Source organism: Papio anubis, chromosome 4 (genome assembly GCF_008728515.1).
Source record: "Papio anubis isolate 15944 chromosome 4, Panubis1.0, whole genome shotgun sequence".
NCBI classification, from domain to species: Eukaryota; Metazoa; Chordata; class Mammalia; order Primates; family Cercopithecidae; genus Papio; species Papio anubis.
This window is the reverse complement of record NC_044979.1, coordinates 130,353,326-130,378,952: the sequence shown is the minus strand read 5'-3', so window position 1 is coordinate 130,378,952 and position 25,627 is coordinate 130,353,326. Positions and strand designations below refer to the sequence as shown.

The window sequence follows — 25,627 nt, the reverse complement described above, 5'->3', positions numbered from 1 at the left end:
AACATTCTGAGAAGGGAATTAAGAGAACAAAACCATTTACAATAGCATCAAAAAGGATTAAATGCTTAGGAATAAATTTAGCCAAAAAAATGCAAGACAGGTACACTGAAATGACAAAACATTATTGAAATAAATTAAAGATCTAACTAAAAAAGATATCCTTTGTTCATGGGTTAGAGGACTTAAGAGTGTTAAGATGGCAGTTCTTCCTAAATTGATCTAAAGATTCAATGCAATCCCTAGCAAAATGCCAACTGCCTTTTTTTTTTTTTTTTTCAGAAATGGAAAAGCTAATCCTAAAATACATATGGAATTCAAGGGACACAAAATAGCCAGAACAGTATTGAAAAAGAACAAAGTTGCAAGACTCACACTTCCCAGTTCTAAGACTTACTACAAAGCTATAATAATCAAAGCAGTATAGTATGGCACAAAGATAGACATGGAGATCAAAGGAATCACATTTAGAGTCTAGAAACAAACCCTCACATTTATAGTCCATTGATTTTTGACAAGAGTGACAAGACAATTCAATAGGGAAAGAATAGTCTTTTCAGCAATGGTGCTGGGACACAGATATCCACATGAAAAAGAGTGATTTTGGACCCCTACCTTATAATATATAGAAAAAAATTCAAAGGGCACCAACGACCTAAATATAAGATGAAACTATAACATTCATATAAAACATAGAGGTAAATCTTCATGGCCTTGGATTTTGCAATGGTTTCTTAGATATGACTTCAGAAACACAAATAACCAAAGAAAAAATAGCTACTTTGTATTTTACCAAAAATAAAAACTTTTATGCTTCAAAGGACATTATCAAGCATGTGAAAAACAACCCACAGAATGGGAGAAAATATTTATAAATCATATGTCAGAAAAATGTCTTAGTATCCAGAATATGTAAAGAACTCTTATAACCCAAAAATAATGACCTTTTTTTAATGATCAAAAGATTTGAATAGACTTTTTTTCAAAGAAAATATAAAATGGTCAATAAGCAAATGAAAAGATGCTCAACATCTTTAGTCATTAGAGAAATGCAAATCGAAACCACAGTGGCCACTTCACACTCACTAGGATAGCTAGAATCAAAAAAAGCAGACAATAACATGAGCTGGCCAGGATGTGGAGAAATTGAAACCCCGGTTCATTGCTGGTGGGAGTGTAAAATGGTGCAGCTGCTTTGGAAAACAGTTTGGCAGTTCCTTAGAAAGTTAAACATAGAGTTACCATATGGCCCAAGGATGAGTAATTCTACTCTTAGGTGTATACCTCAGAGAATTGAAAACATATGTTCGTATGAACATATGTACATGAATATCCACAGCAGCATTATTCATAATAGCCAAAAAGTGGGAACAACCCAAATGTCCATCAGCTTGAAAGTGAATAAACAAAATGGTCAAGATGAGGGGACCACACCTTGAAGAGACACATGAGAGCAGCACAGACATCCAGTTGCTCCAAAGACCTGAAAGGAGAGGTCTAGGGGCTGGAAGACACTGTGTGTAAGAGAGAATCACACTGAAGCCTAGGAAAGTTGAAGCCAGAACATTCTAGAGGAAGGCCAATCAGTAGCATCTCCAGGCAGAGAAACACACCTAGACAAAGACTTAGAGGCAGGAAAACCTGTTGAATGTGCAGAGGACAGGAAGAAGAGATCCTCAAGGAGACAGCATGAGGGATGAGGAGTCGTGGTAGGTAGACAACATCACAGAAGCTCCTGGTTCAGGACTGGGGCAAACTTGGGACATTTGGTTGACAGCAGATCCAAGGGTTCACTACCCGCCTGCCTCATGGTAGAAAAGTGGATGTGAGATCTGTTTGCCTAACTTTAGCCCCATCATCCTTCAGACCACCAGTACTGGCTTCTAACTTCCTCAGAAAAGGAGGCAAGTATTGGTCCCTTGGCCAGACCAGCAGAACCTATGCACATGACCTAGTAATTTCAGTGTGATAAATACCTTCCCCTAGAAAGGAAATCCCATCCAGGGCCCTCCTCGCCTGCCCCAGCCTACCCTGCATGCCTGCATGGCTTAGGCCTGCCATGTGGCCTCTGCAGGTCCTAGTATTCTAGGTCTGATTGTTTCATTCCCTAACAGACCTCAGAAAGGAGAACCTCTAACTCCCAGTGGCATTTAGCTTCCCTCTTTAAACATCTGGGTCACAGATATGCTCAGTTAATTAATGTTCTTAGTGCTGCTCATCTGCCTGCTGGATAATAGATTGATTCATAATTTCAATAAGCAGCTGTGTATATCTTTTCCCTGAACATAAAGGCAGCTTGCTGTCATTCATCACTTTGCATTTGGAGAATTTAAATATATTCAGGGAGACATTGTTTAGGCAGGGGGAGGGAGGGCTGCTGATTTTCTTACCATTTTGCCTCCAACAATTACTTTGATTTGGAACTAATTGGGGTTTAAAGCACACGTTAACCGCATCTCTCTCAAGGGCACTTAATAAACTCCCTGTCCCTTGTTCAAGGAGAGCAGCCAGGCCCTCCTTTTGGGATCAGAGCCAAGAGCTTCTGAGTAGCTTTCACCAAGAAATGAGAACCCCATGCAGAGAATCTTTTCTGCCAGAAAAGAGCCACTCCTGTCCCTGAGCAGAGCTACTTATTTCATTCCTGGGCAGAATATGCTCAGGCTCTCTGGAGGAGGTGGGGTTCCCCCGGCAATCTGGGAGGGGGCTCCTCTGCTGCTCAGCTGCTGGGCCATGGCAGCCAATCATTTGGTGACCAAAAGAAAGCGGCCAGCACCCAGTCAGCGGACCAGATGTCTTCATGCCTCAGTTTCCTCATCTATAAAATGTAAATAATAATAAAACATATCTTGCAGAGTTGTTGTGAAAATTGCATTATTTATTCTCTTTACAATGGTTAGAAATGATGCAGAGTGTTTTTTTTTTTAATTTATTAGGCAACAGCTGTGTAGATGTGGCTGCGTTTTTAAACGTTGCCATTCACTGCATTTACGTGCTCAACCCCAAACACATTTTGAGCACTTGGTTTGTGATTTGCTGCTAGTAAGAAAGGAAATTAATTAGGCACAGCCCCTCCCTCTCAGGAGTGTGAAAGATGGGTGAATGCATTTTTTAAAATTTTAGAATATGATTCTTAAACAATATAATTTTCCTTCCCCAGGACACTGAAGGCAGCTGAGGCAAGGCTGATAGCCTACTATGGGTTCTGTTGTGGGAACGGTTGCCAGGCAACACCTTCTGGTGTTGGAATTGGTGTTGGAATCAGTTAGGAATTGCTGCATAACAACTACCCCACAACGTAGTGGCTTAAAACAATATGCATTTTTTTATTGCTCACGAGTCTACAGGTCAGCTGGATGATTCTATGATCTGGACCAGGCTTGGCTGATCTAACTGGATTCATTCCTGCATCTCCTATCAGCAACTGGCAGGTTGGCTGAGGGCTGCCTCATCCAGGTTGGCCTCATCCATTTGGTTAACTGGTGGCTAACTGGCAATTGATTGGGCCACATGACTGTCATCCTCAAACAGGCCAGCCTGGGCTTACTGTTCCAAGAGACTGAAAGGATGCATACAAGGCTAAAAGTCTAGTCTAGGAACAGGCACAGCCTCACTTCTGCTCCATTCCATTGGCCAAAGCAAGTCACAGGACCAACCAGTATTCAAGGGATGGTGAAATAGATTCCACTTCTTGATGGAAATTGCTTCAAAGCCATCTTGCCATGGGTGTATAGAAGGAATAGTGGATGATGTGGTCGGTTTTGCAACCTACCGTAATCATCCAGCCTTTGTTGTTGTACATAGAGCATAAAGCAAGCACTAGGATTTTGTTGCCCACTTATGATATTTTTGCTCTGCTCTTTATTATAAATTCTGTTGCAATAAATACCCTACCCATGAATTTTTGTTTGCAATTCTGATTATTTCCTCCTGCTAGAGTGTATTAGTCCAGTCTCATGCTGTTAATAAAGACATACCCAAGACTGGGTAATTTATAAAGAAAAAGAGGTTTAATGGACTCACAGTTTTACATAGCTGAGGAGGCCTCATAATCATGTCGGAAGGTGAGGGAGGAGCAAAAGCATGCCTTGTATGGTGGCAGGCAAGAGAGCGTTCCTTTTATAAAGCAACTGTCCTTTATAAAACTATCAGATCTCATGAGACTTATTCATTATCACAAGAACAGCATAGGAAAAACCTGGCTTCGTGATTCAATTACCTCCCACCAGGTCCCTCCCACAACACGTGAGGATTATGGGAGCTACAATTCAAGATGAGATTTGAGTGGGGACACAGCCAAACAATATCATGGAGTTCTAAAAATTGATTCTTTTTAATTTATATTTTTATTTGATTCAGGGGGTACATACACAGGTTTTTAACAAGGGTATATTGCAGGATGCTGAGGTTTGGGGTATGCTTGAAATTGTCACCCAGGTAATGAGCCTAATACCCAATAGATAGTTTTTCAAATCTTGCCTTCCTTTCTCCCTCCCTCCTTTTGGCATTCCCAGTGTCTGTAATTTCCATCTTCATGTCCATGAATACCCAATGTTTAACTCCCACGCACAAGCGAGAACATACAGTATTTGGTTTTCTGATTCTGCATTAATTCTCTTAGGATAATGGCCTCCAGCTGCATCCATGTTGCTACAAAAGACATGATGCTGTTCTTGTTCACGGCTGTACCGTATTCCATGGTGTATAGGTACCACATTTTCTTCATCCAATTCACCATTTATGGGCACGTAGGTTGATTGCATATCTTTGCTATTGTGAATAGTGCTGCAATGAACATGTAAGTGCATGTGTCTTTTTGGTAGAATGATGTCTTTTCCTTTGGGTCGATACCCAGTAATAGGATTGCAGGTCAAACAGTAGTTATACTTTTAGTTCTTTGATAAGTCTCCAAACTTCTTTCCACAGTGGATGAACTAATCTACATTCCCGCCAACAGTGTATAAGCATTCCTTCTTCTCTGCAGCCTCACCAACATCTGTTATTTTTTGGCTTTTCAATAGTAGCCATTCTTGCTGGTGTGAGATGGTATCTCATTGTGGTTTTGATTTGCATGTCTCTGATGATTAGTGATGATGAGCATTTTTTCACATGTGTTCTGGCTACTTGTATGTCTTCTTATGAGAAGTGTCTTGTCCTTTGTGCGTAAAAGTGGATTAATTGAATCAAAGGCCATGAACATTTTAAAAGCACAAAGCATATATTTAGAAATCTCCTTTTTGAAAGGTTGTAGTAATCTACCCTCCCTCCAGCCCAATAGCGGGAGGGTCCATCTTAGACTTAAGTCACCAAAATGTGAATAATCTCTGATTTTAGTGTCAGTTTTTTGGGAGTTTTTTGGTTTTTGTTTTGTTTTTGTTTTTGTTTGGTTTTTGTTTGTGGTTTTTTTTTGGTTTTTTTTTTTTTTTTTTTGAGACAGAGCCTCACTCTGCTGCCCAGGCTGGAGTGCAGTGGCACGATCTCGGCTCACTGTAGCCTCCGCACCCCCAGGTTCAAGCAATTCTCCTGCCTCAGGCTCCTGAATAGCTTGGATTATAGTTATGCGCCACCACACCCGGCTGATTTTTGTAGTTTTAGAAGAGACGGAGTTTGGCCATGTTGGCCAGGCTGGTCTCGAACTCCTGGATTCAAGTGATCCGCCTACCTCAGCCTCCCAAAGTGCTGGGATCACAGGCGTGAGCCACTGAGCCTGGCCTACTCTCTTTCGTAAAATGCGGTATTTCATTATTTTAGATTTTTGTTTCTTTTCATACCTATGAGGTTGAGTACTGTTTAATGTCTCTTTCTTCTTCAGTGAATGGCTTCTTTGAGCCTTTTGCACCAGATTTAGTCAATCCCTCTTGATAAGTGAGGAGGAAATGGAGACTCAGAGAGGTTAAGTGACTTGTTCAAGGTGGCCCAGCCAGCTGAAAGTAGAGCCATTTAGAGATTAGACATCCAGCTTCTTCATCTATTCCTTCTCCCCGACGTTGCTGAATAGAAGACTAGGTCCTAAAACACTGCCTGAGGATATGCTTAGAAAAAAGATCAGGGCCAGGTGCAGTGGCTCACGCCTGTCATCTCCGCACTTTGAGAGGCCAAGGCGGGCAGATCACGAGGTCAGGAGTTCGAGACCAGCCTGACCAACATGGTGAAATCCCGTCTCTACTAAAAATACAAAAATTAGCCGAGCGTGGTGGTGCGTGCCTGTAATCCCACGTACTCAGGAGGGTGAGGCAGGAGAATCGCTTGAACTCGGGAAGCAGAGGTGGCAGTGAGCTGAGATCGCGCCACTGCACTCCAGCCTGGGCGACAGAGTGAGACTCCATCTCAAAAAAAAAAAGAAAAAAGAAAAAAAGATCAGAGAGTTGCCCTGGGGACTCTGTATCCAGGCTCAGGAAGCCCGGGAGGCTTTCTGGAATAGGGCTCTCCTGTGAGTTGAGCATACGGCGTGAGTGACAGGCTGGGATGGTGGGCAGGACTGCAGTATTGACAGACAGTAGGGGTGACGCCGGCAGACCTGAGCCCCGCTTCCTCCCGTGGTCTCACTCCTGCCTCTCACTCCCATTGGCCTGCTGCTCTGGTCTCTCGACAGCTTGCCCGCTACACCAAGGAAGGCTTTCTGCACTTGGGTGCCCTGGGGACCACCACACTCCTCCCTGACACCCGCTGCCTGGTAGATAACTCTAAGAGTCGGCTACCCCAGCTCCTGGACTGCGACAAGGTCAAGAGCAGCCTGTACAAGCGCTGGAACTTCATCCAGGTGAGTGCTGTACAGACAGGGCCAGCAGTCAGAGGCTGCAGACCACAGAGGGGAATCCAGCTTCCCCAGGGGTCCCCAGCAAAGAGCAACCCCGAACCCAGGTCTCCCTGCCCCGGGCTGGGCTAGTGGACCCCAAGCACTTCCTGGGCGCAGCTGTGGAGTTTCTGCATGGAGTAGCAGTGCTAGGCTGGTTGAGCTCTGATCAATCCTGAGAGAGGAGTGAGGGGGGACCTCCTTGAAATCCACTAAGTACCCACAGCCAGTGGGGTTGAGACCATCAGACCAAGAATATCCCAGGAAACTTCCCATCCTGACCCCATCCCTCACCAGTGCTCCTCGCCGGATTCAGATACTCAAACCGGGTGAAGCTTATTTAGGTTCTGACTTCAGAGTCCCCAGAGGAGGTCCTCATGCTTCCCTGCCCCAGCCCCATGCAAAGAATTTTGGTGGAATTGATTCTCTGCAAGAAGGTATGTGCCAGGCGCCATGATGGTTAAGCCTCTCTCTCTCTCTCCTTCTGTTACTCTCTCTCTCTCCCTCTCTTCCTCTCCCTCTCTCTCTCTCTCGTCTCTCCTCTCTTCTCTATCTCCTATGTTCTCTCTTTCCATCTCCTCTCCTCTATTTTCTTTCTCTCTCTCTCTCCTTTATCTTTCTCTTTTCTCTCTCTGTCTTCTCCTCTCTCTTCCCTCTTTTTCTACCCCTCCTCCCTTTCTTTGTCTTCTCTTTGTCTCTTTGTCTCTTTCGCTCTCTTGTCTCTTTCTCTTCTGTCTCTATCTTCTCTCCTTCTCCTCTCTCTCTTGCCTCTTTTTCTCTGTCCTCTTTCTCTCTGTCTTCCCTTTACCTCTTTCTCTGTCTCTCTTTCTCTTCTCTCTTTTTGTCTCTTTGTCATTTTCTCTCTCCTGTTTCTCTTTCTCCTCTCTCTGTATCTCTCGCTGTCTCTCTCCCTCTCTCTCTCCTGTCTCTCTTATCTTGTCTTCTCGATTTTGCCCCCTCCCAGAACGGAGCCATCATGAACAAGGGCACGGGACGCTGCCTGGAGGTGGAGAACCGGGGCCTGGCTGGCATCGACCTCATCCTCCGCAGCTGCACAGGTCAGAGGTGGACCATTAAGAACTCCATCAAGTAGAGGGAGGGAGCTGGGGCACTGGAGCCTGGCCCCCAGGACATGGCTGCTCCCTCCGACCTCTGGACCAGCCGCCCTGGTGGAGAGACAGCAAGGGGCTGGCAAGTACTCGACGGGCCCCCCAGGGCTTCTCCAGGGCAGCACAAGGACCCCGGATGGAGACTCTGTCCCCCCTCAGGCATTCAGCTGCCCACAAGTTTCCTGCACCCTGGAAAAGCCCCCCAACCCCTTCTCTGGGAAACCGAGAGCTGTCTTCCACAGCCTCTGATGTGAGCCTGGTACTGAGGAGCAAGACTGTCCAGTTCTCCTCCACATCTCCCATCCCAGAATCAGGATCTGGGACTGGCAGGGTCCCCTCCTGTGTCTCATCTCTTGCAGCAGCAGAACTCCAGCCATCAACACAGCGGGAGGCAGCGGGGGCTTCAGCCATGCCCTAGCTCCCCGCCCTAAAAGGAGGCAGCAAGGACCGGACACTGTTTCCTTCGAGTTACTTCTGCCCACATGACACCTGTCTGTTCATGCCCCAAGGCAGCCGCGGCCCCTAACCCTTCCCACCATGGTGGCTTTGGGTACTGCAGCTCTGGACTTTTTTGGCCCCTCCCGAGATGACCTGGATGGAGCTGATGCTTTCTCTCCTAATCACCTGGGCACTAGGCTCTTATCAGTGTGCTTGGGCCAGCTCTCCTGCCCGTGTCTAGAGGAAGCCAGAGACAGAAATAGGCTAAGCCTGCAGCAGGGTCTCAGCTGCGAGGGCCCCACAGGATGGAGCTGGGTCGAGGACCAGGGAGCCCTGATCCCGGAGGCTGCCACCGGGGAGCAGCACCGCTCCTCCATCCAGAACCTAAGGGCTGAAGCAAAGGCTGCCAGGACCCTCGAAGATGCTTTTGGCTCACCTCATTTCACCCCACGCTCTGCTGGCTGGCAGAGCAGAAGGCAGTCGTTTCCTCTCTGAAGAGTATTAATTTTTTTTCGATTGCCCTCTGGTTAGGGTGCACATATAAATCAGAGTTAATATATGAACGCGTGTGCATGCACGAGCGTGTGTGTGCCTGTGTGCTGTGTGTGGCAGTGTGTGTGTGTGTGTGTGTGTGTGTCTGGCTGTGCGTTCCAGAGCGTGCGACGATGCTGACTTAGCTGTGTGGCCTTGGGCTTGCTGCTTCATTACTCGCCTGGATGGGGATGAGGGATGAGAAGGGTGTGGGTTTGGCCCCATGTCACTGGCCGGAAGGATGTGTCTCAGCCCTGCCCTGTGGGGTGCCCCCGATGGGAGGCTGTCCCATCTCCCAGTCCCCATCTCTGTTCCCCACTCTGTCCCTGGACAAGCCCTGCCCAGAGCTGAACCCTGTAGCTGCCCCCTTGCCCTGTGTGGGATTCACAGTGTCTCATTTGGTGACATCTTATTGGTGACCATCTCCTCACCCCGTCTCCCACCTTGTGGAATAAATACATCTTAATAGCACTTCCCAGAACGGCCTCCTTTGTGTCTTGATTTCTCCAGAACTGGAGGTGGGGAGGGGAGTGATGGAGACGCAAGGGGAGAGCTTATTTGGCTTTGAGGGTTTAGTGTTATTTATTTAACTATTTATTTATGAGATGGGGTCTTGCTCTGTTGCCCAGGCTGGAGTGCAGTGGTGCAATCATGACCCACTGCAGCCTCAAACTCCTGGGCTCAAATGATCCTCCCATCTTAGCCTCCTGAGTAACTGAGACTACAGGTACACATCACCATGCCTGTCTAATTTTTTACAAAATATTTTTGTAGAGATGGAATCTTGCTGCATTGCCCAGGCTGGGCCTGAACTCCTAGCCTCAAGAGATCTTCCTACTTTTGCCTCTCAAAGTGCTCGGATTTCAGGTGTGAGCCACTGCATCCAGCTAATTAAAAAAAAAAAATGCAGGCCAGGCATGGTGGTCACGCCTGTGATCCCAGCTCTTTGGGAGGCCAAGGCAGGCGGATTATGAGGTCAGGAGATCAAGACCATCCTGGCTAATATTGTGAAATCCCGTCTCTACTAAAAATGCAAAAAATTAGCCGGGCGAGGTGGCGGTCGCCTGTAGTCCCAGCTACTTGGGAGGCTGAGGTAGGAGAATGGCGTGAACCCGGGAGGCAGAGGTTGCAGTGAGCCGAGATCACTCCACTGCACTCCAGCCTGGGTGACAGAGCGAGACTCCATCTCAAAAAAAAAAAAAAAAAAAAAAAAAAAAAACCAAAAATTCAGAGAGGGGTCTTGCTATATTGCCCAGATTCGTTTCAGACTCCTGGCCTCAAGCAATCCTTTCGTCTCAGGCTTCTGAGTAACTGGAACCACAGGCACAGGCCACTAGACCTGGCCGATTTTTGAGAAACAGGTTCTTTTTTTGAGAAACATGTTCCCCACGCTGGTCTTGAATTCCTGGCCTCAAGTGGTCCTCCCACCTCAGCCCCTCAAAGCGTAGGGATTACAGTGTGAGTCAGTGCACCAGGTCTGGGTTTGCTTAGTAAAGGCAAAAGGCCCACACACACTGGGGCTGACTAAGGCGATGCCGGTCTACCTTCGTACTCGCCTCTTCCCCCTCAAAGCAGGACAGAACTGGACACCTGACCCTCGCTTACAAACCCTTGTGTGTCCCAGGTTAGGAGTGTCAGGTTGGCACAGAAAGCTGTAAGGAAGGGGAGACTTACCATGGGACTTGGCCTGATCCAGCCCCTTTCTGCCACCATCCAGCAAATTCCACCTTTTTTTTTTTTTTTCACTGTTGTCGCCCAGGCTGGAGTGCAATGGCGTGACCTTGGCTCACTGCAACCTCCGCCTTCCAGGTTCAAGTGATTCTCCTGCCCCAGCCTCCTGAGTAGCTGGGATTACAGGTGTCTGCCACCACGCCTATTTTTTTTTTTCTTTAGAAGAGACAGGGTTTCACCATGTTGACCAGGCTGGTCTGGAACTCCTGACCTCAAGTGATCCTCCACCTCGGCCTCCCAAAGTGCTGAAGTTTGGGAGGCCGAGCTACTGAAGTTTATAGGCATGAGCTACTGCATCTGGCACCCCCTCTTTTTTTAGGACCACACGGTGGCTGGACAAGATGGCCCGCTGTGCTTGTTTATGTGGCGTGGGGGATGCTGGCTCAGGACCCGTGGGAGACTCTCTGGCACCAGCACATGTGCTCTAAGCCCTGACCTTGGTTACCAGGTCCAGTAGCCTGGAGGGACTATTCACATCAGCACCATCTGTCAGCAGCTCCCCGCCATGGGATCAGGATACCTGGGGAGACTGCTCAGAGCATGAGGTCAGCATCCCAGGGCAACACCCTCTTGACCCCATGGGGTCCCATCTGAGCCTGGTGGCACTGGGAGTGGCCATGGACCAAGGGAGGGAAGAAGAATTAACGAAGCAGGAAAAAGGGAGGAAGAGAAAAGAGAAGCAGGACCCTGGTGGGGAGGAAAGGATTGGTCCTAAGTCCTTCGAGAGAATTTAAAAGCTCTGGATGGCCGGGCGTGGTGGCTCACGCCTGTAATCCCAGCACTTTGGGAGGCTGAGGCGGGCAAATCACTTGGGGTCAGGAGTTCAAGACCAGCCTGGCCAACATGGTGAAACCCCGTCTCTACTAAAAATACAAAAATTAGCCAGACGTGGTAGGATGACCCTGTAATCCCAGCTACTCGGGATGCTGAGGCAGGAGAATTGCTTGAACCCAGGAGGCAAAAGTTGCAGTGAGCCGAGATGGAGCCACTGCACTCCAGCCTAGGCGATGGGGCAAGACTCCATCTCGAAAAATATAAATTAAATTAAATAAAATTTCTGGAGACCTCTAGGAGTTCGAGACCAGCCTGGACAACATGGAGAAACCCCCTCTCTACTAAAATATACAAAAATAAACTGGGCGTGGTGGCAGACACCTATAATCCCAGCTACTCAGGAGACTGAGGCAGGAGCCCAGAGGCAGAGGTTGCAGTGAGCCAAGATTGCACCACTGCACTCCAGCCTGGGCGACAGAGTGAGACTCTGTCTCAAACACAAGGCCGGATGCCATGGCTCATGCCTGTAATCCCAGCACTGGGAGGCCAAGGCGGATCACGACGTCAAGAGATAGAGACCATCCTGGCCAATATGGTGAAACCCCATCTGTACTAAAAAAAAAAATACGAAAGTTAGTTGGGCGTGAGGACGTGCATTTGTTATCCCAGCTACTCGGGAGGCTGAGGAAGGAGAATCACTTGAACCAGGGAGGCAGAGGTTGCAGTGAGCTGAGATCACGCCACTGCACTCCAGCCTGGGTGACAGAGTGAGGCTGTGTCTCAAAAAAAAGCAAAATGAAACAAAAAGTTCTGGAGACTCTGCACAGGGATGGCAGGGCAGCAAACTCCAAGCCTTGAGCTGAAGGGAAATCTCACACTCCATTATGTCAGCCATCGGCGTCATCTATAGTCTGAGAAGTGACAGATTCGTTTCCTGATCTGGGCACCCTCCATGGTCCCCCTCTGCCGTGGGGGAGAACGCAGGACAGGACAGGAGGCTGGGCTCTGGCTATGTCTCCCTCCTGTCCTGCCCAGCCCCTTCCCCTCACACCAGAGCTCCTGCCCTCCCCTAGCTGTGACCGTTTCTCTTTCCTCTCCTTTTTGTTTCCACTCAATGTATATGGCAAACAACAACAACAACAACAAAGTTGCAGATGGTAGTCCTGGTAAATGCCCAAGCCATCAAAGCCAATGTTTTTAAATCTCTGTTATATCAGACAGCTTTCATATTTTTTTTCTGGTTAGGTGGACGCTAAAGAAGGAGAAGAAATAGAAAAGACAGAGCCAGCACACTGGGAGCCAGATGCCGCCCTTGTAAGCCTCTCCGAGCCTTTTTATATGGGTTTCTGAAGCCATTTTTTTCATCTGATACTTTTTCTACCATCCTTGAAAAACAACCGTGTTTCATAAAGTGAGGCCCCTGGGCAGAGCAGGTCACTCGCCCAGGGCTTCAGTGAGTGAGTTTTCATTGATTGACATGCTATTTCTCCTCCTTCCTCTTTGCCAATGCTTTTCTGGGAAGGGCGGGGTCACAGCCAGCCAGGAAAAGGCTTGCAAGGGGCTTGGAGCCTGTGTAGGGAACCAGGCAGTTCATGAAGCCTTCCCAGGCTTCAACAAGCCCAGTGGCTGAAGCCAGGAGCCCAGTCCCCGCTGAGTGTCAGCCTCATGTTTCCGTCTGAGCGCCCCGTGCCTGCAGATGATGGGTTCCTGATGTCCCACAATCATGAATCTCTGAGTGTCTTGGCTTCCCTGTTTTTTCACTTCTCAGGTAAGTCTCCTTCGACCCAAGTTTGGGAATCACTGCTCAACCCGGAAGTGCAGAGGTGCATTTCAGTTCTGTTCAGCAAATACATTCGGACACCTCTGTGGTTTGCTCCTTATGATTTCTCCTTCCTTCCTTCCTTCCTTTCTTCCTTCCTTCCTCCTTCCTTCCTTCTTTCCTTCCTTCCTTCCTTCCTTCCTTCCTTCCTTCCTTCTTTCCTTCCTTCCTTCCTTCCTTCCTTCCCTCCCTCCCTCTCTCCCTCCCTCCTTCCTTCCTTCCTTCCTTCCTTTCTTCTTTCTCTCTCTCTCTCTCTCTACATTCAGACACCTCTGTGGTTTGCTCCTTATGATTTCTTCTTTCTCTCTCTCTCTCTCTCTTTCTCTCTTTCTTTCTCTTTCTTGATGAAGTCTTGCTCTGTCCAGCCCAGGCTGGAGTGCAGTGATATGATCTTGGCACACTGGGACCTCCACCGCCCAGGCTCAAGCGATTCTCTTGCCTCAGCCTCCTGAATAGCTGGGATTACAGGCACCTGCCACCTTGCCAGTCTAATTTTTGTATTTTTAGTAGAGATGGGGTTTCACCATGTTGGCTGGTCTCAAACTCCTGACCTCAAGTGATCCGCCCAACTCAGCCTCCCAAATGCTGGGATTCCAGGCGTGAGCCACTGCACCTGGCCCTTATGATTTCTTGGAAAAGGAAAGGAGAGAGCAAGAGAGGATAGGAGGGAGGGAGGAGATTGAGCTAAAATGCATTAAGTGCAAGGCACTACGATGAAGAAAGAAATGTCATGGTTTTTGCCCTTGGAAGCTCCTATTTGAGAGAATAAGGCAGATACAATATATTGGGCTCCTGCCCTGTAGCCCACGCAATCATGAAATGGGGTCTATGCCTATTGCCATGAATAGGGCTCCAGGCATATTAGAAAATTCCAGCGTTCTTTCTCCCAAAGAGGCCCCAGCCAATGGATGGACCTCACACATGTGGCTTCCAACTTGACCTCCTCTGCTTGATACTTGATACAAGTATCAAGTATCTTGCTCCAATTTGATACAGCATCTCTATACTGATTAGCCAAAAACAAGGACGGAAATAAGGAGAGCCAGACAGGGATCAATCAGTGATGCTATGGATGGTTCCAGAAGACAGGACACTGTCCAGCCTCACCAGAGACTATTATCATCTTTAATACATGGTCAATGGCTCATATTCCTCCAGGAACACAATCGCATCTTACCCACTCCCCTAGTGAGTGCCCACCTACCTGTCCAAGTAATCACTCAGTATCTGCTTGATAAACTCTAGAGACAGGTTGTTCTAAGGCAGGAAAACTCTTGACAGTGAGCCAAGCACGATCTGAATCTCAAGAACGTCTTCCCACTGTCCCGCCCTCTGGAGGCTGAAGACAAGACTAAGCTTTCTGTCACCTGATGAGATTTAAACCTACAGTGAGGGCTGGGCATGGTAGCTCACACCTGTAATCCCAGTGATTCCAGAGGACAAGGTGGGAGGATGCTTGAGGCCATGAGTTTGAGACCAGACTAGGCAAAATAGTGAGACCTTTGGCCAGGTGTGGTGGTCATGCCTATAATTCCAGCTCCTTGGGAGGCCAAGAGGCTGGATCAGATCACCTGAGGTCAGGAGTTCGAGACCAGTCTGGGCAACATGGTGAAACCCCGTCTCTACTAAAAATACAAAAAAATTAGCTGGGCATGGTGACACACGCCTGTAATTCCACTTACCCAGGGGCTGAGGCAGGAGAATCACTTGAACCTGGGAGGTGGAGAGTTGCAGTGAGCTGAGAATGCACCACTGTTGTCCAGCCTGGGTGACAATGGGAGACAGAGCAAGATGGTCTCAAAAAAAACACAAAACAATACAATACAAACAACAACAACAAAACCCAAATAGTGAGACCTTGCCTCTACAAAACAAAAAATTTAAAAACTACCCCGGTTGCAGTGAGCTGTGATAACATCAGCACACTCCAGCCTGGGCATCAGAATAAGACCCCTGTCTAAAACACACAAAAAATTTAAGCTACAGGATGCCTCAAAGGCAGTGGACCCCTTTACGCTTGAACATGGCTGCCGTAATTACAAGGGGAACAACCTCCATTCCGTGGACAGTGCCTTGATCAGTGGATAGAATTCATTTCTGCCACCTGGAGAAATGGTTAACTTTCTTGGTTAGAGAAGCCATATGCCATTTCCTGCAGGATGGGGTGTATATTGTTGACAGTTTTAATCTAGTGTGTCCTTTTTTCTTTTCTTTTCTTTTCTTTTTTTTTTTTTTTTAAGGCAGTGTCTTGTTCTGTCACCCAGACTGGAGTGCAGTGGTACAATCATAGCTCACTGCAGACTTGAACTCCAAGGCTCAAACGATCCTCCTACCTCAGCCTCCCAAGTAGCTGAGGCTACGGGTGCACATACTGATACAGGAGTTAAGAAGAAATTACTTAGGCAGATAGTGAAGGCAAAGAAGTCCTCGGTAAGGTTTTCCTTTTGATAAAAAGCAACCCCCGGCCGGGCGCGGTGGCTCAAGCCTGTAATCCCAGCACTTTGGGAGGCTGAGACGGGCGGATCACGAGGTCAGGAGATCGAGACCATCCTGGCTAACCCGGTGAAACTCCATCTCTACTAAAAAGTACAAAAAACCAGCCGGCGAGGTGGTGGGCGCCTGTAGGAGAATGGCGTAAACCCGGGAGGCGGAGCTTGTAGTGAGCTGAGATCTGGCCACTGCACTCCAGCCTGGGCGACAGAGCGAGACTCCGTCTCAAAAAAAAAAAAAAAAAGCAACCCCCAAATCATTTTCTTTTCTAACAAAGAGCAGCCTGTGAAATCAAGCTTCAGACAGAGACAAGCAAGCTGGAATCTTGCACTGGTGAATGCTGGCAGCTGTGCTAATAGGATAAGGCTACCTGGGAATAGGCATGTCCAACATAGCGGCTCCATCTTCCCTTCTCTTTGCCAAATCATGTGGACAGTAAGGAGAAGACAATATGGCGCCAGCCAGGCAAAGACCCCATTTGCATAATAAGGTTAGAATGGGGTGACCAGCCTCCCCCACGCACTGTGTAAACGTTACACCTAGCTGAACCAATCTGTGGGCCTTATGGAAATCAGACACCGTCTCCTCAAGCCTGCATATAAAATCTGGTGCAGTCCAAGGGCTGGATTTTCTTTATCAGGAACCCCTCTCTCACACAAGGGAGAGACCTGTTCTTTCTCTTTCTTTTGCCTATTAACCCTTCACTCCTAAACTCACTCCTCCTGTGGGTCTGTTCCATCCGTGTCCTTAATCTTCTTGGCACGAGACAATGAACCCTGGGTATTTACCCCAGACAATGACACTGCTTCAATACCACCATATCCGGCTAATTTTGTTTTTCTTTCGTAAAGATGAGATCTCACTATGTCACCCAGGCTGGTAGTATTTCTTAAGTAGAGGAATAGGTGACATCCTTCTAAAGAAAAAAAGAAAACTCTCACAGACCCTCAGGGCTGACCTAATTTATTTTTTACCATGGTGTTTCTCAAATATGTGTAAACATAAAATGGCTTCTACTCATAGGTCTATTGCAACTATAAAATAAGAATAAATTTACAAGTCGATATGAACAAACCAACAAAGCAGATAACATTTCAGTTAACAGTATTCATTTAACCTGGTGGCACTGTCACTCACCGAAATGGAATCGTTGCTGCTTCAGAAGTGAATGTGGCACCAACTGAGCCAGCAGATGTTCTTCTGTGCTTCATGATAACCTGATTCTCCCTCTAGTGTCCTGTACTCTGGAGTATTTTGGAAATGTTTACTCATCATTCATTCATTCACCCCATATTTATTGAGCACCTACTTTCTCTCTAGGGTGTAGTAAATTAGTAAGCAAAGAGGATGGAAATCCTGCTTTCTGGGAATTTATATTTTGGCAGCTTTCCTGAGCAACAAACACATTTCTATTAAAATCTCCACTCTCAGCTGGGCGCAGTGGCTCATGCCTGTAATCCCAGCACTTTGGGAGGCCAAGGTGAGTGGATCACATGAGGTCAGAAGTTCAAGACCGGCCTGGCCAACATGATGAAACCCCATTTCTACTGAAAATGCAAAAGTTAGCTGGGAGTGATGGTGGAGACCTGTAATCCCAGCTACTTGGGAGGCTGAGGAGGAGGTTGCAATGAGCCGAGACTGTGCCACTCTACTCCAGCCTGGGCAACAAGAGTGAAACTGTCTCGAAAAAAACCAAAACCAAAACCAAACCAAAACAACAACAAAAAAAACACCACTCTCTTCTTCTTTTTATGACAATTCCTGTAGAACAACTTAGTCCCAGGGCTGTTGGCACACAAACACATGAACTAAAGCCACGTTCAGTACTCACCTGGGCCATCCAAGTAATGCAGAAGATGCTCATATTATTTATTTTTTATTTTTTTTGAGACAAGTTCTCACTGTCATCCAGGCTGGAGTATAGTGACATGATCTAAGCTTACTGCAACCTCTGCCTCCCGGGTTCAAGTGATTCTCCTGCCTCAGCCTCCTAAGTAGCTGGGGCTACAGGCGTGCGCCACCACACCTGGCTAATTTTTGTAGAGACGGGGTTTCACCATGTTGGCCAGGCTGGTCTTAAACTCCTGATCACAAGTGAATGGCCCACCTCAGCCTCCCAAAGTGCTGGGATGACAGGGGTGGGCTACTGCACCTGACCTAATTTTCCGATAATCACCAAAATAAAGACAAAAAAACTTTGAAAATCTTACATGCATCTTGTACATGCAAAAGTCAGAGGCTCCCTAGATGCCTGCAAATCCCCAGTTGGAGAAGCACAGCTTGAGTCACTTTCCATTACACACACGTCCTTTTATCTTGTTGAGGAGTTTGATAAGGAAGTGCTACCAATGAACCAACAGCAGCTCTTATCTCTAAGAAAAAATTACCTGCAGAGTGGGTGTTTCTAACTCTTGCTTTTCTTCCTATCTTAGCTTGTGGGGAAAAGAACTGTCTTAGTCCATTTGAGATGCTATTATGGAAAACCTGAGGCTGGGTACTTCTATAAAGAAATGAGGTGGGCCGGGCGCGGTGGCTCAAGCCTGTAATCCCAGCACTTTGGGAGGCCGAGACGGGCGGATCACGAGGTCAGGAGATCGAGACCATCCTGGCTAGCACGGTGAAACCCCGTCTCTACTAAAAAATACAAAAAAAAACTAGCCGGGCGCGATGGCGGGCGCCTGTAGTCCCAGCTACTTGGGAGGCTGAGGCAGGAGAATGGCGTAAACCCGGGAGGCCGAGCTTGCAGTGAGCTGAGATCCGGCCACTGCACTCCAGCCTGGGTGAAAGAGGGAGGATCGTGCTAGACTACGAATAAAAAAAAAAAAAAAGAAATGAGGTTTATTTGACTCACAGTTCTGCTGGTTGCACAAGAAGCATGGTGCCAGGATCTGCTTCTGGTTAAGGTGCGGGCTGCTTCCACTCTGGGGAATGTGTGCAGAGATCACCTTGTGAGAGAGAGGGGGACGAGAGAGAGATGAGGAGGTTCTAGGTCCTTTTAAACCACCAGCTTTCACAGGAATAAATACAGCAAGAACTCACTCATTATCCAGGCCATTCATAAGGGATCCCCTGCCACGACCAAAACAGCTCCCAACCAAGCTCCACCTCCAACACTGGGGATCACATTTCAACATGAGATTTGGAGGAGGCAAATATCCAGACTGTATCAAGAACAAAATCTCACCATTTGCTGGGTAGGACATTAAAAAGCATGGTCAGAGTGAGGTATAGGGACACTTGGTGAACTTCATCAATATCGATTGTCCTAATCTTTTTCCTAAATACATAGTTCATTGGTAGCTAATATTATATCTTCTCCTCCAGTCCTGAGAGTCTGGTCTCTCCTTCACTGTGTCACTTGGAAAGGCAGAAAAAGTAAAGCTTTTGGTGGGGCTGTTGCAAGAGGGCCTGGGCAACAGCATGAGCTTTGGGTATTGAGATTTCTACAGAGGGCTGCGGCACAGCCACTGGTTAGTTATAAAGCAGAGCACTTGTAATTCCACCATGAAGAAAACAAAAAAAGGAAGATATAGGCTGCTCAGTTTTCTATTATTCCCTAGACATTTTGCCCTTGAAAATACACAAAGAATGAAATCTCCAGTGCCAGCTCAAGGCACCAAACCAAACTTCTAGTGCTAGAGGCTACCCTTCTTGATTTCTCTGCCTCGATACAAGCTGCAACCTCTTTGATTCAGAATTTGTGATCCTTGAGTTTAAAATATGCCTATACATTTGCTCATATGAATAAGGCTCAAAAAATGAAAATTTTAAACAAAAAGCTATTTACCTGTGTGTCTTCTCAATGCTTCAGAGGTCCCCCTTGGGATGGATCCTACCTCTTTGCTATTTGTACCCACTTCTTTGAAGAGTGTCCTTGGCCTGGGACTCAAGTGGGAACTAGAGGAAAGTTCCGGTTCAGGCGTACCCTGAGACTACGCTGATATTACCACTGCTTAATAATTCAAATTCCCTTTGCCCCCAAAAGCTCAGACCCAACCTACTATAAACTTGCCCAAATTAATGGGGTTCTAAGTACTTATCAGAGCCATTACCATAATTAATTTATTTTATCTTATTTTATTTTATTTTTCAGAAAGGGGATCTTGCTCTGTTGCCCAGGCTAGAGTGCAATGGTGCAATCATAGCTCACTGCAGCCTTGAACTGTTAGAATCAAGCAATCTGCTTTGGCCTTTGGAGCAGCTGGGACTACAGGCACACACCACCGTGCCTGAATAATTTTTAAATTTTTTGTAGAGACAGGGTCTTACCGTGCTGTCCAGATTGGTCTTGACCTCCTGGTTTCAAGTGATCCTCCTGCCTCAGCCTCCCAAAGTGCTGGAATTACAGGCCTGAGCTGCCACACCCAACCTCACAATTCATTTAGAGGGTAGAATCAGGCGCTGGCCCCTGGAAAGAAGCTGTTTTTCTTTCTGGAGAGTTCGCATGAGGTTCTAATCGGTAACAGCTGAGGCACAGTGACAAAGCAAAGGAAACCCGCAGGAGGCTGGGAAGAAAGAAAACCAGAGACTCCTGATTCCCATCCGCCCTGCCAGCCTCCAGAGATTGAGGGAGGAAGATCGCTTGAGCCCAGGAGGTCAAGGCTGCAGGGAGCTATGATCATGCCACTGTACTCCAGCCTGGGCCACAGAGCAACGTCCTGTGGATTAGTCTATTCTCACACTGCTATGAAGAATCTGTATGCAGCCATCCATGACGACCCTCCGTGCTCTTCCAAGCTCCCCCAGTGCATGTGACAATATCCCAGAGGTGTCATCCAAATTCGTGCCTCACTCTTGATTGCTGTGAGATAAGTATGAGTGACGACAGCTTCGTGGAAGAAAGCCCTGCGATCTCACGGAGAACATAGCCTCTGCTTTCCATTGGTGTCCTGGGAGGAAATTGCTGTTACATGTTATTGTTTTGCTTTAAGATATCTGCTTTTTAAAAGAATTTCCCAGAGGGATGAAGAAGTTGAGGGCCAGAGGCCAGATGTGGGGGAAGGTGACTGTTTCTCTCAAAGACAGGGAAGGCTTTTGGTTTTGTTTGGGATTGTTTTGTTTGTTTTGTTTTGTTTTTTATTGCTTTCCCTGTACTTATCTTGTGGGTCCGCTGGCTTGTTTATCAGGCTGCTGTTATCTACTGTCGCCTGGGGATATTTTCTGATAGAGTAGATTTAAGTATGGTGCCCAGGAAGGAGGGCAGAAAATGATAATTGTCACTGTTAACCATAAGTACCACCATGATTTGAGCACTTCCTATGTGCCAGGCACTATGCAAAGGTTTCGGTTTTTTTGTTTTTGTTTGTTTGTTTGTTTGTTAACAGAGTTTTGCTCTGTCACCCAGGCTGGAGTGCAATGGCGTGATCTCGGCTCACTGCAACCTCTGCCTCCCGGGTTCAAGCAATTCTCCTGCCTCAGCCTCCTGGGTACCAGGGACTACAGGCGCGTGCCACCACACCCGGCTACCTTTTTTTTCTTTTCTTTTCTTTTTTTTTTTTTTGTATTTTTAGTAGAAACAGGATTTCACCATGTTGGCTGGGATGGTCTCCATCTCTTGACCTTGTGATCTGCCTGCCTTGACCTCCCAAAGTGCTGGGATTACAGGCGTGAGCCACTGCGCCCGCCTGCAGAGTTTTATTATAAGCACCTTCTCTTTTCATCCTCCCAGCAAGCTTATGGGCAGGTACTATCATTTTCTCTTTATAGATGGGGACACTGAAACTCAGGGAGATTAATAACCGCTCTCAATATCACGTAGTCTGTACCTGGCAGGTTTGGGTTTCAGACCTCGGTCTGTCTCACTTGAATCTCTTGTTCTGGGCTGGGCATGGTGGCTCATGCCTGTCATCCCAGCACTTTGGGAGGCCAAGGCAAAAAGGTCACTTGAGGCCTGGAGTTCAAGACCAGCCTCGGCAACATAGCAAGACCCTGTCTTTACTGTAAAGAAAAATCTCTTGTTCAGTACCACTAGACTATACTGCCTGTCATGTGGCTTTGCTCTGCTGTCCCTGTTCTAACATGAAAACGTTAGATGAGAGAGGACGAGGGGAGTGAGGATCTGCAGGAATATGTCTAGATACATGGCTGTGGACCCTTAAATGCTAAAGGAGCAGAGAGATTCATCGGGGTGTGTGTGTGTGTGTATGTGCGTGTGTGTGTGCGCAAGCACGCGCACGCGCACCCAGGCCCTGGGAGGAGCTTCATTCCGAAGAAAAAAACAACAGCCTAGCGCTGCCTCAACCTCCAACCTCCTGTCACACGTCTGCTTCGGTCTTTCACCTTAAAGCACCAACAAATGTGCACTTTAAGGATTCCCAAAGAGTGACGAGTTCTCCCTGAAATAGCTCAGAGAGTCCTCAGCAGGCTGAGAAAATAGTCTGATTCACGTGAGATTAAAAAGTTTTTTGGTAAATTGCAAAATAATTAAGAAGATCATTCAAGAAAAAATGATAGTTCAGGTAAGTAATAATGGAAACAAAATAGCATCAACAATCCTACCACCCAGAGAGATTCAAACTACGGTTTCACGTCATTCTGAACCTCCTTTCCCACTAAGCCCTGGGTGTAGATGCATACAACTTCATATACATATATGATATGCAACAGGGTCAGGATACAATTATGTTTAATGGAATACCTTTAAGTTCCTGCGTTTTCATCCTAAAAACCAGCTGTATTAATGCAAACTAGAGGAGCTAGGGCTGAGCGAGCATCTGATATAAAATGAGATGGGCTTTATTTAAGTTGCCTCAATGAGTCAACTGTTTCCTTAAGAAGCCTGTGGAGTCTTAGGGTAGAAAATCCAGGATGAAGTCCTGGTGTGTGGCTCACGCCTGTAGTTCTAGCACCTTTAGAGGCCAAGGTGGGAAGATCACTTGAGGCCAGGAGTTTGAGACCAGGAGTTTGAGGCAACATAGTGAGACCCTGTCTCTACAAAAAAAATTTAAAAATTAGCCAGGCATGGTGGCGCATGCCATAGTCCCAGCTACTGTGGAGACTGAGGCAGGAGGATTGCTTGAGCCCAGGAGTTCAAGGCTACAACAAGCTATGATCACACCACTGCACTCCAGCCTGGGCAACAGAGCAAGACCCTGTGTATTAGTTCATTCTCACACTGCTATAAAGAACTACCCGAGACTGGGTAATTTATGAAGAAAAGATATTGACTCACAGATCCACAGGCTGTACAGGAAATGGGTTAGGAGGAGCCTAGAAATTGAGAAATCATAAGTGGAAAGTGAAGGAGAAGCAGACATATTTCATGACTGGAACAGGAGAGTGAAGGAAAGTCACTTTTAAAACCAGATCGGCGAAAGGAAGAACAAGGGGAAACCGGTCGAGGATTGGTTAACGCGGGATTGGGTGAGGGACGCGCGTGAAGAGGGGAAAAAAGGGAGAGGAGAGAGGAGAAGGGAGAGGAAAGGGAGTAGGAGAGCACAATGTCTCTCAAAATTTCTTTCATGAAGTGTTAATAAGCCTGGAAGTCACATCACCACCAATGAAGAAATCAAAGGCAAATTACACATTGGGCTGGGGGGAATCTGACTTGGGCAGATCACCATCAGTGCCTTGAACAATCAGTGGGCCATGGTAGGGGTGTGTGTGCAGATGAGAACATCATTGGGAGATGATATGAATTTGTTCTTTATGACCTAGAGAATGGGAATGGGACCCAATGGATGGAAGCCAGGCAATGGTTTTGACTCGATGAAAGAACGTGCTTTATAACAGAGCCATGCTCCCAAAGCTGGGATGGAGGTTTCAGGAGGGAGGGAGCCCTGTTTGCCTGGAGAGGTCCAAGCAGAGGTGGGCAGCCTTGACTGTTAATGCTAGTCCCATGCTTACATGACCCCACTGTTCTTAGGTGACCGTTCTGACAGCTCCCTGTCCTAGCATCCAAGTGCTGATAAGAATGTGAGCTGCGCTCAGGTGACATAAATGGATGTCAAAAAGAGCCTTCTTTTCATGGAGATGTGCACAGCAGCTAGGAGATGAAAGCTGTATTTGTTACATGTCGCTTGTGGAGAGGAGAACCAGATTTGACAGTTCAAAGTTTATTTAACTGGATGACTCTCAAAGGGGAAAACACACTATTTATTTTTTAAAAATTACTTAATATTTAATTATGGGCAAAGTCAAATGTGCCTTCCTAAGTCTTTTGTTTCAAGAAAATGCAACAGGCATATTTTAGGTCTAGCAGAGGGAGAGGAAATGATCATAGACTCTTGGCTGTTTCCAAATTTCTTCTTGAGAAGAAGCAAATCTCATATATAGAAGATTTCCAAATAAATTGTGTAGTTACTTTACTTAAAGGAGGGGGAACACAGCTGTTCACTCCTCAAGTGTGGGCTGTGCATAGTAACTTTCTTCCTAATGGAAGAAATACCTAAGAACACCATATGAAAAGGGAGAAGAAAAGATTTACCGTAGAGAAAGCTGACAAACACTGTGTTAGCCAGGTGATCAAAGTCAACATCAACTGTCAAAAGTCTTGTCCATAACATGTCCCCTTGATGCAATGTGATGAAAATGGCACTTTCCCTCTGCAATCTTCCTCCCCGAAAAACCATAACTACAGTTTAATCATGAGAGAAACATCAGACAAATTCCAACACAGGGGCACCCTATAAAATATCTGACCAGTACTCCTTAAAACATCAAGGTCATTAAAAACAAGAACAGCTTGAGAAAATGTCACCTCTTCACCAAGCGGCACCTACGGAGACATGACAAATAAATGTCATATAGTATCCTGAATGGGATTTGGAACTGAAAAAAAAGGATATGAGGATAAAAGTCAAGAAAATCTGAATAAATGACAGACTTCAGTTAATAACGATGTATCATTCAGCCTGGCAAACATGGTGAAATCCTGTCTCTACTAAAAATGCAAAAATTAGCTGGGCATGGTGGTGTGCGCCTGTAATCCCAGCTACTCAGGAGGCTGACGCAGGACAATCACTTGAACCGGGAGGTGGAGGTTGCAGTGAGCCAAGATTGCACAACTGCACTCTAGCCTGGATGACAGAGTGAGACTCTGTCTCAAAAAAAAAAAAAAAATTTTATCAATATTGGTTTATTAATTGTCACGAATATATCTAACTCGTGTAAGATTTTTATGATGGGGAAGTTTGTGTGTGTGGTGGTGGGGGGTAAATTATGAGAACTCTTTGTACGATCTCACTCAATTTTTCTGTAAATCTAAAACTGTTCTAAAGTAAAGTCTAATACTAATTTTAAAAAACATTCCATGGGCATTGTCTCATGCAATCATCTCAGGCAGCCCTGGCCAATTCTGGATGCCAGGGTCTGAAAAGTGGTGATCCATTTGCCCAAGAGATATCACTGTCCCTTTCTAACACTCGGCCATTATTAGCTATAACAAAGGAGCCCGTGGCCTTGGGGTGTTCTTCTCAGCAGAGCCGTAAAAGTGCTGTGATACAGACACTTTAGTCAATACCATTAATAGCTATTACAGAAAAGCCAGTTGGGACTTGGATCTGTGGGAATCCATCTTCCTGCTCCCTTAGAGAATAAGAGGATGTTTCAGAGACTGCTGGCTGCCTACCCACATTCCTCTTCTTCTTGGGTTAGACAGCTCTATCCCATATTGCTGTGTTCCGCAATGTGTGCAGCTGGGAAACCACGGTTCCTGGCCTCCTTTACAGGCAGGGGTGGCCAATGAGAGGTAAGTGGATGTCATTTGGGTGAGTTATGGGAATGCTCTTTAAAGAGGATAATTCAGCTGGGTGATACACCCTTTGGCCCTCGCCCTCTCTTTTTACTGCTGCCTGGAATACAGACGTAATGGCTGGAGCTGCAGCAACCACCTTGCAAACCATTTTGCAAAGACAAAAGTGGCTTTGAAACAGTGCAGTAGAAATATCAAGGCTCCCGATGAAGCTACCGTACTAACTCTGGCTTGCTGACTTAAGGGTTTCTTTACAA

General features: G+C 46.6%; 1 protein-coding gene across 1 annotated transcript in view; it reads left to right on the top strand.

Moving 5' to 3' along the window:
- GALNT17 (polypeptide N-acetylgalactosaminyltransferase 17) overlaps positions 1-9,343 on the top strand; it is a 595,450-nt gene extending 586,107 nt beyond the window's left edge. The window contains exons 10-11 of the mRNA XM_017956661.3: positions 6,587-6,754; positions 7,752-9,343. Coding sequence (XP_017812150.1) covers positions 6,587-6,754; positions 7,752-7,880 — 297 coding nt within the window. The 3' untranslated portion in view covers positions 7,881-9,343. The remainder of the gene's footprint in view (positions 1-6,586; positions 6,755-7,751) is intronic.
- The last annotated feature ends 16,284 nt before the right edge of the window (positions 9,344-25,627 follow it).